This window comes from Protopterus annectens, chromosome 5.part0 (assembly GCF_019279795.1).
Source record: "Protopterus annectens isolate FY-2018-M chromosome 5.part0, PAN1.0, whole genome shotgun sequence".
In the NCBI taxonomy this organism is placed as follows: Eukaryota; Metazoa; Chordata; order Ceratodontiformes; family Protopteridae; genus Protopterus; species Protopterus annectens.
In genome coordinates this window covers 16,171,916-16,190,678 of record NC_056735.1, presented here as the reverse complement: position 1 = coordinate 16,190,678, position 18,763 = coordinate 16,171,916, and the positions used below count along the sequence as shown (strand labels likewise).

At 43.3% G+C, this 18,763-nt stretch overlaps 1 protein-coding gene across 3 annotated transcripts in view; it reads left to right on the top strand.

Annotated features, from left to right (window-relative positions):
* SLC9A7 (solute carrier family 9 member A7) overlaps positions 1-18,763 on the top strand; it is a 3,436,621-nt gene that overhangs the window by 2,080,551 nt on the left and 1,337,307 nt on the right. For 2 of the 3 annotated variants that reach the window (XM_044072073.1, XM_044072071.1), the window contains exon 13: positions 13,838-13,897. The exons of the other annotated variant lie outside the window; for it this stretch is intronic. In XM_044072073.1, the coding sequence (XP_043928008.1) occupies positions 13,838-13,897 (60 nt within the window). The remainder of the gene's footprint in view (positions 1-13,837; positions 13,898-18,763) is intronic. 3 annotated transcript variants of the gene reach the window in all.

The following is an 18,763-nucleotide window of genomic DNA, read 5'->3' as shown; positions in this document are numbered from 1 at the left end:
CTGGAGAGTTCCCTGCATTGATCCCTGCAGTTCCCCACTAGTTACAATTCACAAAGGGCCCAGTAATATTCACTACTTAGGATCTGTTAGATAGCTAGTTTGCAAACCAATGGAGAAAGTAATTTTATGGCTGTGTCAGCATTTTTTACTGTGCCGTGAAGCTTGCATAACAGAAGAAAGCACAAGATGTAGAGCCCTGCGGTTCATTTAACTGAGGCTGAACAAGGTCAGAATGTGTTCCCTCAGGGAAGGCATTGGCAGTAATGTTACTAAGTTAATCAGTAAGCCACAATAACTGCCTTTCTCCAAATGGTGGGTTCTAAGTTTGTTTAAAAGAAGAGACTATTTTATAGTGTCCAAAGCTTTCCCAGGCATTACAAAAAACTCTGCTGTTAGGTGACCCCTTCTCGTGTTACTGTAAATGGTGTCCATAACTGACAGTAAAGCACACTGTGATCCACCCTGACAATGTGCCATACCGAAGCAGTTAGACTGTGTTAAAGAAATGAGTCCATTTGTTCATACACCAAATCTTCAAAGATTTTTGCCAAAATGGCTAAATTTGAGTTAGCCTGGAGCTCTGTGTCCTTGAAGACTGCATACTTTAGAGAGGGAAGAATAATTGTATGCTTCTAGGGCAGGTGATGAATTCACCTGTAGTAGTAAGTGTGAAATTGAGCATAGCCAGCCTACTGGAGCAGAGGACATTCTCCTGGGATGTCAGTGGCTGGCATTTATTGATGAGTTGTGGAAGTCAAGCTGTGTCCATTTTGTACTGCCAACAGTGCCCAAGTCTCTTCCCTGCCTCATTGAATTGTTGTCACCCTGAACCAGGCTACATGCTGATGGCTGAAAAGGCCACATTCCTTGGAAGTAGTCCTTGCCCTCAGTGGGCACACTGAAGGTCTAGACTGAAGTTCTGAACTCTAAAAGGAGGTACATTGGGGAGTCACTAATGAGGATAGGGTGGTGGCACTGACTGGCTGTGACCATGACTGTTAAATGGCTTTGTTACCCAAAAACAGAGGGTCTGCCAGAGAGTATAAAACATGTTAGCTGTATAGCGGTGTAAGTAGTCTGACATTGAGGAGTAGCAATTTAACAGGAGGGAAGACATCCCATTACTCTTGGCCTCAGGCAGGAAGTGGACTAAAGAGTTTCATGACCTCAGGTTTACTAATTGCTCAGAAGTGGAAGGGTAGATTCCGCAAACAACACATTCAGAAAGGGCTTCTGAGCAGTAAAGATTGTCACAGTACCTCCCCTCTACCCTTTTTGCAGTTTAGTATTTACTTTTGGTAGTTCCTACATAGAGTTCTAACACTGCTGTTTATTCCCCGTGTCCCTCATGCAGTCCCTCATTTAACTAGCTCATTGTCCTGTGCATGTTGAGTTTTTGTGCCTGCCAAATTATTCATGTATGTGTCAACCACTGATGGCACTAAGTTATTGCAGATGTTCATCGTGTTTCACTGTTGCAGTCATTACACTTGGGTTATCCTGCTGGCAGGCTACCCGCAGTCGGCCTGAATTCCAAAGTCTTGGTCCGGTGTCGGTTGCTGTCGCTTCTTCCCTGACGTCAGTGCGACAGGGGTATAAAAGATGCAGCCGACGCCATTTTCTTCAGTCTTTCTTGCCGCTCAGTGCCCGAAGCAAAAGCAGTTCTCAAGTGCTGGTCGGCCGACTCCTGAGATTTTCGAAATTGAATTTCAGATCTGAAGTCTTCTATAAAGCTAAGTACCCTGTTGGGGAAACTTTTTTCTTGCTCCAGACCGATGTCAGAAAAAGTTAACAATTTTATTTCTTGTGGGAAGCAAATACCTCATAAGGATTTTCACTCTTACTGTATTCCTTGCCTAGGCCCTGATCATGACATTGCTAGTTGTCGGTGTTGTGCTAGATTTAACCAGTGCACTATTAAGCGTCGGTACGATTTTGCTTTTCATTACTTTGGCCGAAGGTTTAACTACAAAATGCCGTCAGATCAGCCGACGACCGGAGTTCATAAAAAGCGCAAGGAAAAAGAAAAGGACAGGCATCCGAGGTCCAAAACCGACAATGAAGCCTCTTCTAGGCTAGTCGCCAGTTCTCAGTGAGGCGCTTTTGCAGCCCCTGACAACTGCTACCTCAGAGCCACAGGCTGCCTCCGACTCCCACGTGGAGACAGCTAGGCCTCTGGATACTCAAGGTATTGGGCTTTTGGAAACTAATCCCTCAGATGGGTCCGGAGCCGCTGAGCAGGCATCGGCTTCTGAGGGTGTTTTCAGACCTACACAGCTTTATATCAAGCCAGCTTCAGCATCAAAGACTAAAACAGTTTTAAAGACAAAGAAACAAGTACAGCACTCTCCAGGATAGCCTTCCATGCCTAAGAAACAGATGCTCAAAATGGCCGAAGACCTAATTACTTTGATCAGGGGTTCCCATCCCCCTCCTGATAAGAGACCTAGGCAAGACACTGAATATGATTCCTCTGATGAGGTTTCCATTTCCTCTGACTCCTCTTCAGAACAGGGATACTCTCTTCCTCCCTATGAGGATTCTGATGCTGAAGAATCTATTCCTTCAGCTTCTCCTCCTGAGGATTACTCATTTGGGGAAGCCTTGCATACCATGAGGGAGCATTTCCACTGGGAGAGCCAAGATTATTCTGATTATAAGAAAAGGCTCAGAGACTTTCTTTTACTACATCAGCACAGACTGCTATTCCTCCTGTTCTAGACATTGTAGATGATGTGTTTTCAGAATCCAGCCCGTCTCCCGACTCCTTACCTCCTGCACCTGTTAAGCCAGACAGATACTACAGGGTGCCAGATTCTCATAAATTTCTATATAAAAACCCTGCAGCTGACCCAGAAACTATTTCACAGTGTCCCAAAGGGGTCAAGGCTGCTATTGCAAAAAACCCTGTCCCCTCAGATAGAGATTCTAGGGCACTGGACAGATGGGGGAAAAAACTTTACACTTCTGCTGCCTTGGCTGTAAGGGCTTTAAATTGTCAATTTCATATGCTTAAATATCAACAATATTTACTGTCTCTGTTAAAACAGAAAATGTTGACAAATTCTGAATGTGCTGAGAATAAGGAATTGCAGGATTTATTGCATGCAGCTGAACAAGTGGGAAAACATACTTTGCAATGTGGTTATGATTCACTGGAAGCCTCTTGCAGGGCTGCTGTAACAGGCTCTGTCATTAGAAGGCATGCTTGGTTAAAGGAACAGACTCTGCCTGATCATGTTAAAGCAAAATTATTGGATGCTCCATTACAGCATGATACTTTGTTTGGTGTTAAGGCAGAAGAGGTGTTAAAGAAAATGGAGGATAAAGCTAAATCTATGCAGACAGTGAAGGATTTCTTACAGGTGCAGCCACCCAGATTTAGCAGGAACTGGCCTTCTAAAAATTGGTCCTTTCCCGTGTCGGACAGGCCACAAAGAGGCAGATACAGACGCCCTAGAGGCAGACAACAGCCCCAGGGCTCATACAGGCCCAAACAGTGGGGTGCTTCTACCTCCAAAAGCGGTGAAGACAAAACACAGCCATATAGGAAACAGTCCCAATGACTTCCCTCTGCCAATGCCAAGCATTTATCTTTTGGCAGCACCTTTGGGGGGAAAGATAGCACTTTTTTCACAAAATTGGCACATGATTACCCAGGACAAATGTTTCTTAAATATAGTCTCTCAGGGCTACAGGTTCCACTTTCACACCCTTCCAAAGGCAAAAGGTATGCCAGACCTGCCACACAATCAATGGGCAGAGGCACAAAACCAAGTTTCATCTCTCATGGATATGAGGGCTATTCAGCCAGTGCCACGACAAGAGCAGGGACAAGGATTTTACTCAAGACTTTTCTTAGTACCAAGAAAGGACAAAGCATGGAGACCGATTCTGGACCTGTCTATTCTAAATACTTTTCTGGACGTTCCGAAATTCAGAATGTTGACTCTGCAGCAACTTCTGCCCATGCTGGGCAAAAAGGCTTGGCTTGTAACTTTAGACCTCGAGACATACCTGCATGTCCCAATCAGACAATCTTGCAGAAGATACCTCAGATTCATAGCTGGCTCACTGCACTACCAATTCTCTGCACTGCCCTTTGGCTTATCTATTGCGCCCAGGGTCTTCACAAAATGCCTGGCACCAGTAATTGCATTTTGCAAACAAAGAGGAATTCAAATATATCTCTACTTGGATGACTGCCTTATTCAAGCAGAGGCCAAAGACATTCTACTAAAGCATCTGGCGTTTGTAAAAAGATTACTAATTTGCCTAGGGTACACAGTAAACGAAAAGAAATCAAAACTAGTACCCTCTCGAGATAATATTCCTGGGTGCAAGCTTAAATACAACTGCCCAGGTGGCTTATCTCACGCCAGACAAACAAAGGCAACTGACTTCTTACTTTGAAAACATGGCAACAAAGACCCAGTTATCTGCAAGAAAAATTCTGCAGGCTCTGGGCTACATGGCCTCCTGCATTTTGCTAATTCTACATGCAAGACTGCATATGAGGAAACTACAATGGTACTTAAAAACTGTTTGGATTCAACATTGCCACAGCCTGGAATCATTAATTTCACTCATTCTCTGCCTGCAACAGGAGTTTCGATGGTGGGCACAGGCCTGTCACCACAACAAGGGACAGCCATTCACTTTACCCACAGCCAGGCAAACACTAACAACAGATGCATCAGATTATGCCTGGGGGGGCCCACATGGCAGGAAAATGTATTCAGGGCACATGGCCCCCAAGCCAAAGGCATCTACATATCAATCAAAAAGAGATGTTAGCTGTACAAAATGCTCTGACAGCCTTCAAGGACCTACTTCATCCAGGACAGCTGCTGATAAAGACGGACAACACCACAGTCATGTGGTACATAAACAAGCAGGGGGGAACACATTCTTACCCCCTCTGCAGACAAGCCATGATTTTGTGGAACACAGCATTGACTTACCAAGTACACCTGCAAGCACAATTCCTGCCAGGAAAAACAAATGCTCTGGCAGACGAACTAAGCAGAAACCTCATGGACCCTCACGAGTGGAAACTAGATCCACAAATCTTCAGCATGATAACAAGGAAATGGGGACGCCCAGACATAGATCTTTTTGCTTCCCCTCACAACTGCCAACTTCAGAGATTCTGCACAAGGACTTCTCACAAACAAGCATGGAAAGTGGATGCTCTGTCATTCAGCTGGAACAACCTTACAGTATATGCCTTTCCTCCACTGCCTCTCCTCCCCAAGGTACTCCTAAAGGTCAGACAAGAGAAGCCACAAATGATTCTTATTGCCCCGGATTGGCCACGCCAACACTGGTACCCAGTCCTAAGGAGCTTGTCCCAAGGCCCAGCCTGGACATTGCCTCAAATTCCTCATTTACTGACCCAACAAAACAATCAGATCCTGCACAGCCAACTCAGAACTCTAAATCTAGCTGCATGGTGGATACTGTAACCATTCAGAATACACCTCTCTCTAAAGCGGTTATGGATGTCATTTTGGAGGCCAGGAGGCCCAGCACCAGAAAATCTTATGCAGAAAAATGGAAGAGATTCTGTGTTTGGAACCAGGCAGAAGGAATTGACATGCTTGTTCCAAATATTCCTCAGATTTTACAACATCTAACCGAGATGCTGGACAAAGGCCTATCCTTCCCATCAATTAAGATCCATGCCTCTGCCATTTCAGCTCATTACAATACAGACCTGCCTATTTTTTCATATCCTTTGCTTAGGCGGTTCCTCAGGGGGGCTAAAAACATAAGACCTCCAAGGAGAACACCAATACCTGCATGGGACCTCAATTTTGTCTTGGAAAAAGTCTCACTGCCTCCTTTTGAGCCAGCCAATACAGCTGAGATAAAATTCTTATCATGGAAAACAGCTCTGCTCCTAGCAATAACTTCAGCAAGAAGAGTCTCAGAGTTACAGGCATTAATGGCTGTGGAACCCTTTATTGTCTTCCATCCAGACAGGGTTTCTCTAAGGACAAACCCAACATTTATGCCTAAGGTAGTGTCCAGTGTGGCTCTTAATCAAACCATTCATTTGCCTACTTTTTACCCAAACCCGCAGAATAAAGGGGAGAGACTTCTGCATTCTTTGGACATACACAGACAGCTACGCTTCTACTTGGACAAAACTAAAGCTTTCAGAAAGACTGAACAACTTTTAGTGGCATATGCTGCAGGACCACAAGGAAAGGCTATCTCAAAGCAGACTTTTAAAATGGATAGGACACTGCATTCGTTTCTGCTATTCTCAACATGATACATCAGTGCCTAAGGGCATTAGACCACATTCTACCAGGGCAGCAGCCACCTCAGCAGCCTTCCTCAGAGGAGTACCAACCAAGGATATTTTGGAGGCTGCAACTTGAACTTCAGTGCACACTTTTACTAAGCACTACCACTTGCCTCTTTACTCTAAATCCAGAGCAGGCTTTGCCACTGCAGTCTTGCAGGGCCTTATAGCCACTCCTAATTCTATTTAGACCCAGCCGCCCAACCTCAGCTTTGGGATTCAACCCAAGTGTAATGACTGCAACAGTGAAACACGATGAACATAGTACAGTTGTGTACCTACCATAAATGTAGATGTTCAAGTGTATTCACTGTTGCAGTCCAGGTTACCCACCCACCATCCCACCATCCCCCTTTTCTTTGCTGGGACTTATCTGTACTTCTCTATCCTATACAACCTATGTGGTTTATTTGCTTGTAGATGAAGATATTGTTTATTTTAGTGCATGCTTTTATTAGCAATGTTTTTTAGCCTACCCTTTTGGGGGCACCTGACATCTGGGGCAAGAAAAACTGAAGAAGATGGCGTCGGCTGCATCTTTTATACCCCTATCGCACTGACGTCAGGGAAGAGGCGACAGCAACCGACGCCAGGCCAAGACTTTGGAATTCAGGCCGACTGCGAGTAGCCTGCCAGCAGGATAACCCAAGTGTAATGACTGCAACAGTGAATACACTCGAACATCTACATTTATGGTAGGTACACAACAGTACTTTCTTCTATCCGGGCTATGGGTGTTGTTCACTCCATCCCTTTGTTAATAAAATCACCTAGTTGGTCCTCCCATGCCTTTACTGCTCTTGATTTTTCACCATATACTCCAGTTCTTCCATTTTTATAGCGAACTACTTTGGTGTTTTCCTGCTTGCAATTTTTTTTTTCAAATGAGACTGATACTTCCTTCTATAGTAATACTGCCTTCCCCTGTTAAGTTATTTAAATAGGTTGTTAGTAAAATATTCTAAATTATCATCTTGGAGACTGATTGGACTACTAAGCAGATGAAAAAAGTCATCCTCATAACATGCCTGAATTTGTCTAAAGAAGATTGTAAGTCTCCTTTATGCAAAGGTTACCTTGAATGACTGTTACCATCTGGATCTGCAGTACTTCATACTTATCCCCAGCTTAGCAATTTTCCCAGTGTACTACACTAATACCTTGCTTTCTTTGTTAAATGCAGCTACTTTAACAACGTGTGACATGATGTTCTTCATCTCACATTGCTGCAGTCCTAACACTTGGGTAGTCCGCTGTCCACGGTCGGCCCGAATATCAAAGTATAAGGCTGACGTCGGTCAGGGCGCATTTAACTGACGTCAGGACGTCAGGGTACAAATGCGCATGACCGGCGTCATATCCTCAGTCTTTTTTGCCGCATGGTCCGATGCAGAAGCAGCATTGCAAGTGCCGGTTGGCGTTCTGAGATTTTTCTATTTAGAAGTTTCAGACCGAGTTCAAAGTTGGCTAAGTACCCCGTTGGGGAATATTTTTGTTTTTTCTTGCCTCAGTCATTTACCGGATGTCAGAAAAAGTTTATAATTGCGTTTCTTGTGGGAAACAGATACCGCATAAAGATTATCATACTTTGTGTATTCCTTGCTTAGGGCCTGAGCACGACGTTGTTGGCTGTCGCTCTTGTGCTAGATTTAATAACCGCACTATAAAGAGAAGGTTGGATTGTGCAAGGTTAGTCTTTGGGAAGCGGTGCAATTATAAAATGCCGTCGGATGCTCCGACGCCCGCTTCCTCGAAGAAGCGCAAGGACAAGACAGTTAAGCCTAGGCTAGAAGAACCGTCTGTGCCGGACGCCGGTTCTTTAGAGGTGTCGGTGGAGCCGGTGGCTCCACCTGAGATTTCTTTGTGTTCACAGAGTGAAACTTTATTATTGCAAGATGTGGCCTCTCAGGAGGCAAGTCAGGCTGAAGGGGCTTCTCAGGTTACTATACTCCCCTCCCTTCCTAAGGTGGTTAGGCCCTCTCCTTCTGTTACTAAGGCTTCTCCCAGGGGCAGGCCAGGTTTGGCTTCAGTTGGTGTTACCCCTAGCTCTTCAGGTACTATGCCCAAGAAGCATATGCTTAAAATGGCAGAAGATTTGATTACTTTGATTAGGGGTTCTATGCCCCCTCCTGCTAAGAGACCTAGGGTGGAGCCTGAGCTGGGGGGTTTTGAGCAAGCTTCAGATGTTTCAGAGTCTTGACTGAAGACTTGCAGGAGTACTCTCCTTATTCTGATTCTGATGTGGATGATTCTACTCCTTCTGCTACTCCTTCTGAGGATTTTTCTTTTTCTGAAACTCTTCCTTCCATGAGGGAGCATTTTAAGTGGGAAGGTCAGGACTTCTCTGATTCCAGGAAAAGGCTTAGGGAATTTCTGTTTTTACCCCAGCATAGGCCTTTGGCTATACCTCCTGTTTTGGATGTAGTGGAAGATGTTTTTACAGAGGCTTCTCTTAATCCTGATTCTTTACCTCCTGCTCCTGTTAAACCGGATAGGTATTACAGGGTGCCTGACATTCACAAGTATCTGTTTAAAAGTCCTAGGGCAGACCCAGAAACTGTTAGCCAGGGGCCTAAGGGTGTTAAGGCTTCTGTTGTTAAGAATCCGGTTCCTACAGATAAGGAGGCTAGGGCCTTGGATAGATGGGGAAAGAAAGTTTATACTTCTTCCACTCTTGCTATAAGGGCTCTGAATTGCCAGTTTCACATGTTGAAATACCAAAACTATCTCCTTTCACAATTGAAGTCTAAGGTTGATGCTCTGGCAGTTGGTATTGATTGTAAAGAGTTGCAAGATTTAGTCCATGTTTCTGAACAGGTGGGTAAGCATTCTTTGCAATGTGGTTTTGATGCTGTACAGGCCTCGTCTAGGGTGGCTGCCACTGGGATTGTTCTTCGCAGGCACGCCTGGCTGAGGGATCAGAATTTGTCTGAACATGTTAAAACAAGGATTTTAGATGCTCCTTTACAATCTGACGTGTTGTTTGGGCCTCCTGTTGAGACAGTCTTAAAGACAATGGAAGACAAGGCTAAGTCTATGCAGACTGTTAAAGATTTTTTGCAAGTCCAGCCTCCAAAGTTTAGTAGAAATTGGCCTACTAAGGGGTGGACGTATCCTTCTTATGATTCCCAGTCTAGGGGTAGCTCTAGACGTGGTAAGGGCAGAGCTCAGGGCTCTTTCCGGCCTAGAACAGGGAGTTCTCCTGCACAGGCTTCGGGTGAGGGCAGGGGTCAGTCCTTTCGTAAACAGACCCAATGACCTACCTTTTCAGCTGCCAGAGCCTGCTCGTCTGGCAGCACCTTTGGGAGGAAGGTTGGCACTCTTCAAAGAAAATTGGAGTTTAATTACCCAGGACAGATGGGTATTGGATATCATACACCACGGCTACAGGTTTTATTTCCATACCTTGCCTCCTTTCAAAGGCATGCCAGGCGTTCCTCCTCAACAAAGAATAGAGGCTCACAGACAGGTTTCTCTGTTGCTCCAACTAGGGGCCATACAGCCGGTCCCTCTGCCAGAAGTGGGCCTAGGATTTTATTCTCGCCTGTTCCTAGTACCGAAGAAGGGGAACACGTGGAGACCAATTTTGGATTTATCTATCCTCAACACTTATCTGGACATTCCCAAGTTCAAAATGTTGACGTTGCAGCAGCTTTTACCTCTGCTGGGCAAAGATCATTGGATGGTAACTTTGGATCTCAAGGAGGCTTACCTTCATGTTCCTGTCAGACTCAGTTGCAGAAAGTATCTGCATTTTCGAGCTGGGACTTCTCACTATCAGTTCTCTGCATTGCCCTTTGGCTTATCTACTGCGCCCAGAGTGTTCACGAAAGTTCTGGCTCCAGTGATAGCTTTCTTCAGACTAAAAGGAATACAGATCTATCCTTATTTGGACGACTGCCTGATTCTGGCTCAAGGAAAGGAAGAGCTTCTTCGTCATTTGGAGTATGTGATAGCAGTGCTAAGATGCCTAGGGTATTCTGTGAACGAAATAAAGTCCAGTCTAGTACCCTCTCAAGACATGTGCTTTCTGGGTGTGAGACTGAATACAGCAGCCCAGATGGCCTTTTTAACCCCGGACAAACAAAAGAGTCTATCCCTTACTTCCATCAACTATCTCATCAGTCCGGGCTGACTGCAAGGACAGTCCTTCAAGCCTTAGGGTTCATGGCATCTTGTATTCTGGTGCTTCCCAATGCCAAACTGCATATGAGGAAGCTACAATGGTATCTCAAAAATGTATGGACACAGCACTGCCAGGATCTGGACACTGTCATTCCAATAATACCTTGCATTCAGAAGGAATTTTTGTGGTGGGCTCAGGAATGTCACCTAAACAAGGGACTCTCTGTGACCCGGCCAGAGGCAAGTCAGATTTTAACGACAGATGCCTCAGACAAAGCTTGGGGAGCTCATCAGAATGGAAAATGGATACAAAACAAGTGGCCTGTCAGACTACAACATCTACATATCAACATGAAGGAGATGTTAGCAGTCCAGTTTGCATTAATAGTTTTCAAGGAATTCCTTCTTCCAGGACAGGTGTTGATTCTAACAGACAACACAACTGTCATGTGGTACATCAACAAGCAAGGGGGAACGCATTCTTATCCTCTATGCAGGCAAACAATGATTTTGTGGGAGACTGCTCTCAGTTTACAGCTCAATCTTCAGGCAAGGTTTCTGCCAGGAGCACAGAACTCCTTAGCAGATGTGTTGAGCAGGCGAATTATGGATCCCCACGAGTGGAAATTGGATCCTCATGTATTTCAGAAATTGACAGTGTCATGGGGAACTCCAGACATAGATCTGTTCGCTTCTCCACTAAACCATCAGCTGCCAAAGTTTTGCACAAAAGGTTTCATCCCACAGCTTGGAAAGTGGATGCTCTTTCTTTCAATTGGAGCAATCTTCATGTGTATGCCTTTCCACCTCTGCCTCTCCTCCCAAAGGTACTTCTGAAGGCCAGACAGGACAAGCCAAGGATGATTTTAATAGCTCCAGATTGGCCTCGACAGCACTGGTACCCATTACTGAGAAGTCTAGTACGGAAGCCTCCATGGCCTTTGCCTTGATTCCACACCTGTTGTCACAGGAAGACAACCATTTGCTCAATGTCAAACTTCACTCTCTTCACCTCACAGCCTGGCATATTCTGTTTTGAACCATAAAAGGTCTCAACTTCCACAACAAGTTTTGAATGTGATTTTGGAAGCTAGAAGGCCTAGTACAAGGAAAGTGTATGCAGATAAATGGAAGAGATTTTTATTTTGGAGTGCAGCAAAGGATTTTGATGTTTCTGAGCCTAATTTAAGTGTGGCTCTTCAATATCTTACTGAGTTACTGGACAAAGGTTTGTCCTTCTCTTCTATTAAAGTTCATGCTGCAGCAATTTCAGCTCACTATGATTGTGACCCGCCATTGTTTTCTCATCCTTTGTTCAAGCAATTTCTCAGAGGGGCAAAGAATATCAGACCCCCACGAAGAGCTCCTACTCCTGCTTGGGATCTCAATTTTGTGTTGGAGAAACTCACTCTACAACCTTTTGAGCCTGCAGCTACTGCTGAGTTGAAATATTTATCATGGAAGACTGCTTTTTTATTGGCCATTACCTCTGCAAGAAGGGTTTCTGAATTGCAGGCCCTTATGGCAGTTGAGCCTTTCTTGATTTTCCATAAGGATAGGGTATCATTTCGTACTAATCCTTCCTTTATGCCTAAGGTGGTTTCTAGTGTGGCTTTAAACCAGACTATTCATTTGCCTACTTTTTATGCAAATCCCCAAAATAAAGGGAAAAGATTTTGCACACTTTGGATGTACACAGGCAGTTGCGTTATTATTTGGACAGAACTAAAGGGTTCAGGCAGTCTCAGCAGTTGTTTGTTTCTTTTGCTTTGAGTTCTCAGGGCAAGCCTGTGTCAAAACAAACTATTTCTAAGTGGATTGGGTTTTGCATTGCTTTCTGTTATTCCCATCATGGCAAGGAAGTTCCAGCTGGGATTAGGCCTCATTCCACTAGGGCTACTGCCACTTCCACAGCTTTTGAGGGAGTGGCGACCAAGGATATTTTAGAGGCAGCTACTTGGAGTTCTGTGCATACCTTCTCTAGGCATTATCACCTGCCACTTTACTCTAAGTCCAGGGCTGGTTTTGCCACTGCGGTTTTGCAGGGCATTTTGGCAGCTCCTGCTTCCTTATAGTTAGCCATCCTCCCTTATCTCTGCTTTGGGATTCTACCCAAGTGTTAGGACTGCAGCAATGTGAGATGAAGAACATAGTACAGTTTTGTACCTACCATAAATGTAGATGTTCAAGATCCACATTGCTGCAGTCCAATGCCTCCCTCCTTCCCTCTGTACTTGGAGGTGGTTGTGTGGGTTGGGTTGTACATATTGTGTGTATTATATCTATTGTACATATAGTTAGTGCAAGGGTGGTTGGTTATGTGTTTGCTGTCTTTTGGTTTTGACCTTTCTTTTTAAGGTCTTCTGACATCTGGGGCAAGAAAAGACTGAGGATATGACGCCGGTCATGCGCATTTGTACCCTGACGTCCTGACGTCAGTTAAATGCGCCCTGACCGACGTCAGCCTTATACTTTGATATTCGGGCCGACCGTGGACAGCGGACTACCCAAGTGTTAGGACTGCAGCAATGTGGATCTTCGAACATCTACATTTATGGTAGGTACAAAACTGTACTTTTTTCTGCCCCGTCAAACACACAGCTCAATTCCTGTCAACACTCAATCCCACATCATGAATTTAAGTTTGTTAATCTGCTTACGGTGTGACTTTTGAAAGGTGAAAACTAACAATGCAGCCATAAAACTGATGACCATATGGTGATACTTGCCAGCTGAATTGCTTCATTTGTGTAATTTGTAACATTTTGTAAAAGAAAAGCTGAAAGAAGGTGAGTGTGCATTTTATTTAATTATTCGAGTCTTTTATTGTTCATAGGTAGGTACTAGACTATCGACCCAAGGGCCTACGTAAGCCTAGCCAACAAAGTTCCCTGGCTTACGCCACCCAAGAAGGTTATTTTCCTGTGCCACTGTTGAGCAGAGACACAGAAAGGATCCCCGGGGTGTATTTCCTATTTCCCATCCACTCATCAAGATTTTTCTTGAAGAGTGCTAATGAAGATAGGTTCATAGTTTTAAACAAAATGGATGCTCACTGGTAATAAATGTACAGGGATTCTCCTATAACCATTTAATATATTATTTACTGAGCTGTGTATTATAGCTTGGCAAGTGTTGTGGAGAAAACTCTTGCCTTTGTAGACAGCCCATTTATTCCAAGTTTACAGTACACCCTGACCTTGGTTGTTATGTAACATTATACAGTGTAAGGGGTAGGATGTTTTAGCACTCTTCAGATTTGTTTTCATTGTTCACTTCATGTTCATTTTCATTTTGTCTTCATTTGGTCCTGAGTTTAGTAACATCTAGTCAACACCAGCTTGTGTTTTTTTTTTTTCATATCTATGTTGACTCTAACCACTTGTGCTGTTACAGAGTTGGTGATGCTGCTCCCTCCACGGAGGAACTGACCAGCAGTCGATGGCAGTATTTCAGGTGAAATATAAATTTTCTTTTGTCCGGCAAACTAACATGACAGTTTCTCCTCTTCTAATCCAAAACAAGCTGCTGCTTTTTATGTGCAAGCTAAATGGCTACTTTTACTTCGACCAGAGTCTATTCTGCTTGATACTTATGCAGACTGGAACATTTCTTCCCGTTTATCATTTCTGATGCAGCTCCATATGCATGCTTACTACTCTGAAAATATGTAATGTATAATAAAAAAAAAACAGGTTGTTTCCAGTTTTGAGTATCAAGTCTCCTACGAGATAAGCCCTACACAGGTATTTTGGTTTCTGTAGTTCAGCACTGAAAAACAACAGTGCACAGACAATATGAACGGATACCGACAGCATGCCAAATGCTTCCTCTTTACAGGGAGGCCATAAAATGCAGTATGAATTCAGCTCCATTTCTCCAAAATACTAAATGCATGTCAATTAATGAACTGACAGCACTCTAAATTGCTTGTACATGGGTAGATAGTTGTGTGTGGGTGTTGGGTGTGTGTATGCATGCTTATGAGCACATGCAACATTATGCAGTGAACTGGCATCTTTTCCTGGATTGTTTCTGTGCCTTTCATCCATTACTTGCTAAGATAGGATCAAGCATCATAAACAGGTAGTGAAAAATAAATGATGAATAACTTTCAGTCCCAGTTTCTGTTAGTTTAAGTAGAAGGGTGCAAGATGATACACTATTCTTCTGTTTTGTTGTCAGTAGCTTAGGACCTCTGTTGTGGAGATGCTATAATTTTCTCATGCTGCCTATGTTAAGTGAAAAATGTACTTTGAGATGCATCATTATCATACAGCAATGTAGCAGACATAGGTTCATAGGTGTATACTAGGCTAATGACCACTGGGGCCTTCATAAGCCTAGCCATACAACCCAAATGTATTCCTTGAGTTATTTTGCCTTAGAGGTTATTTTAAGGGGTGTATGTTAGTTGGTTTGGGCATGAATTAGCAGCTATCTCTCTCCATCAGAGACATAGGTATCAGACCAGGACTGAAATTCTGATTTCCCATCCAATGGCCCAGGGTGAGCTTGAATAACGTTAGGGAAGAGCTCTGCTTCAAATGTATGTGAAGTCTGTTTAGAGAATGGTGATTCTCTGAGATACATACCTGTCCTTCTAACATATCCTATTTAAATTGCAAGCAAAGTTTAAATCCTTAGATCTAGTAGTTTAGATGCTGTTTGTTTTGTGGATATGCAAAAGGTCCAGCAAAGTGGGATCTAAGGATACCTTGTATGCCAGGCATAAATCATCTCTTAGCAGTCTGTAGGAAGCAGCGTATAAAGATAAGACTTGGATGCATTCTTCATAGGACATTTGTCTTTACTCCCTGTATTCTTTGTGTGAGGAACCTTTGTGAACATTCCAGTTGTTGCATGTGGCTGATCAGATACATACAGAAGAGGACGCTATACTCAATAATGGGTCTGATGATGGCTGAATACAGTGGCACAGTGACTTGCCTGGACCTAGATACCATGCTCTTACTTGGAAGCTGAGTGACATTTTTTTGCAACCTAAGAAATACATTGGTCATCTCCAAACATGGTAAGTCAGAGGCCTTTGACACTGGCTTTGACTTCTGAAAAATAGATGTCAAAGTGCACTGGACTCAGCAGACTCCTGGGGACTGCACAGGAGATTGCCCTCTTTGTGAAGGTGGTCCCTCAAATCCTAGCTTCCTGGGTCCTGTCTGTGAGCCAGTTGGCTATCTAGCGAGTTACATAGGGATTTATGCCTAATTCTGCGTGTTTGTTTACAATACCCATCCTGTGATTTTGTTTACAATGCCTAAGTGGGATATTGTTAAAAAAATTCCTTAGCAAGGTCAAGGTAGGCAGTATAAACCATGTTATCCTCAGCCATTGCCTTGGTGACCTTCTCAAAGAAGTCCACTAGGTCCAGTAGGCATGAGCTGCCTTTGACAAAACCCATGTGGGCTTGGCCCAGTCTTTGTAGGTTTTCTGTTGTTGGTAATCATTTTCATAATATTTCTGTCCATGACTTTTGCATATGAGACTAAAACTTGGTCCACCCTTGTGCAGAGGGATGACTGTTGTAATCTTCCATTCATGTGGCGCAAAGTCTGTGCAGAGGCTATGGTTGAGTGAGTGACACCAGTAGCCCTGATAGATCATATTTTAGGCTATTTAGGAGTCATTTTGGGATATTAGAGGGGCCATGGAAACTATATTCTTGGCCTTAGAGAGCACATCTAGGACCTGCTTCCAACTGATACTTGGAGGGATTATATTAGATGGTATTTCTTATTGAGGATGGCTGGGGGTGAGAGGGAGGTAAAGCTTGAGCAGAATTTTTCAGCCAGAAGATTTGCTACATCTCCTGGTTCCCTGAATGTGGCTCCATTTACAAACAGTTCTGCAGAATATTGTTTACTGGCTTTGAGGTTTCATACATAGCTAAAGAAGACCTTATGGTCGTCTTTGGCCTGGGATGCTATCTTTAACTCAAAATTTGCTTTATTGGACTTCAGTTGTCTATTCAGTTTGATGAGCGAGTTTTTATCTGTTTTGGTGTTACACTTGCTAATTTTACCTATGACTTTTTCATTATGTTGTACAACCTATTTAATTTTGAGTTTCACCAGGGTGGTTTGTTTTTTGAATTAGTTTTGAGCTTATTTCTGGTAGGCAAAGTAGCCTGACTGCAATCATTGACATGGTTGTACAGAGCTTTGGTGAGAAATTCCACCTAGGCTGCTGTGTTATATGCATTTGGAGGATCTTGTAATTTTGACAGGTTATCACTTAATAAACCGTAGTTTGCCTTGACGTAGTTTCTAACTGTGAAAAGGTTTGCTGGAGATGCAGAAGTAATTATTATTTTGAAGGAGACTAGTATTACCAGTGATGACAGAACCGGGGGGGGGGGTCAGGAGGTACAGCATTCTCCCATATTTGTGAGTACCAAGTCCAGTATGTTTTTATCTCTAGTAGGCATATGCATTAACTGTTCTAGGGTGTTTGTAACTGCAAAGTCTAGGATTCCCTGTTCTTGTAGATTTCGGGTCATATAGGATTCCCAGTTTATAGTGGTATAATTAAATTTACCCAAGAGCCAAGAGTATGATATTTGGTTTAATAGTGAATATCTCCAATAGGTCTAAGTATGAGCTATGGGTTTTGTGGGACATAGAGCATGATCTATAGCTTGCTAGGATATGTTATGGGAATTTGTCTATTGTAATTTGGATGTGAAGGAACTTGAGTGTGTCATCCTGTTTAATCAACGTAGAGATATGCTTGTTACTGATGTAGGTCAAAATACTTCCACCTTTAGTTCCTTTCTGTGCATCTGCTGGTCTGAATGTGTGAAAGGCACTGAAACCTTGCATTGCTGGGGTACTCTGTGTTTTCCCATGTCCCAGTAACTGCACAGATGTCCACATTCTTCAAGGTGACGAGAGCTTGGAGGAAGTGGAGCTTCTTGTTTTTAGACTTCTGGCATTGAGCAGTAATATCTTTAGATTTCCTTGGTTATATTTTAATATGTTGGAAGGTTTGTCAATTTGACATTGCCTAAAATGCTCCATGGAGGAGGACAATGCTCTAGAAAATATTCAAAAGCCTAGAGAGGGGACAGGTGCAGTTGTAGAACATCCTCAGCAAAGTAACATGGTTTATTAACCATGTCATCTCATTCTAATAAATATTAAATCCCCCGAGAATGGCTTGAAAAACTAAACCAATTATTAAAGTCAGTCATCTTCTGTTCATATTGTGGTATGATCCTTGATGAAGGTAGAATGCTGCTCAGCGGTAGGCATATGCCAGCCTGTGGGACACAGTCTGAGAGCTCCATAATCTCTCTCTTCATATAGTCCAGGAGGGATGTCTCAGGTCATTTACACCTACATGGGCTGTGACTGAATTACACTAGTACCTATGGTGCAGTGACTTGAGTTCATGTGTAACTTGATGGATCCTGCTCCTGATAGACAAACTGATGGTGATTTTTCTACTTGTTCAACCTGGTGAGTTGGGCATCTGTATGTCGTACAATGGAGTCCCCTATGACTAGAGTCCTGGGTAGTGTATTAGCTTGCCTTATTGGCTTGGTAGTTGACACTCCACTAAATATGGCTGTATGTGCAGTGTTAAATGTTGTCTCTCTTGAGTGTGTGTTTTCTGAGAATAATTTTTGCAGGTAGAATTTGTGGGAGGTATTTAGGGTTTGGGAAGACTGCATTTTAGTTACCGCAGCATGTGTTTCTGAAAACCAGATTGTAATTATGAGTGTTTGTAAGCAAGAGTTTTGCCTCCAGAGACATTGTGTATGTACATTTCTCATATACTGTATTTGTTTCTTTGAGGGTTGTATGGTTGACAGTGAACATTAGACATTTGTTACATTATCTCAATATACCCATATCCACCAAACTAGCTGCAAAGAAATTGGGAAAATACATATCCATGATGTCAGTCCCTTTATTGGGTGAGCTACATGGGTGTGGTGCATGAGGCGTTAATAGTTGGCTAGCTAAGGCTGCTTTTGGGGCTAGAGACTAGACTAGACTATATAATACTAAATTCAAGGGACACTGCTCCTCAATTCACAGACTAGCTGCTCCATACTCAAAGCGAAAAGTAGTTGCTCTATACTCATTAAGTTACTAGTACTGGAGGTGGTTTATAGGGAAAATTTAGTTTCTAGGTGTCTGCATCTATGCAAGGCACTACTAACTACTGCTGCATGATGGGCAGAGGCGTGCAAAGACACTAAATTTATGCAGGCACTTAAAACACAGGAAACTGGCTTGTAAGTCCTCTGACTAATAAAACAACTGCACTTGCATCTTTCTTATGTGCTTCCCA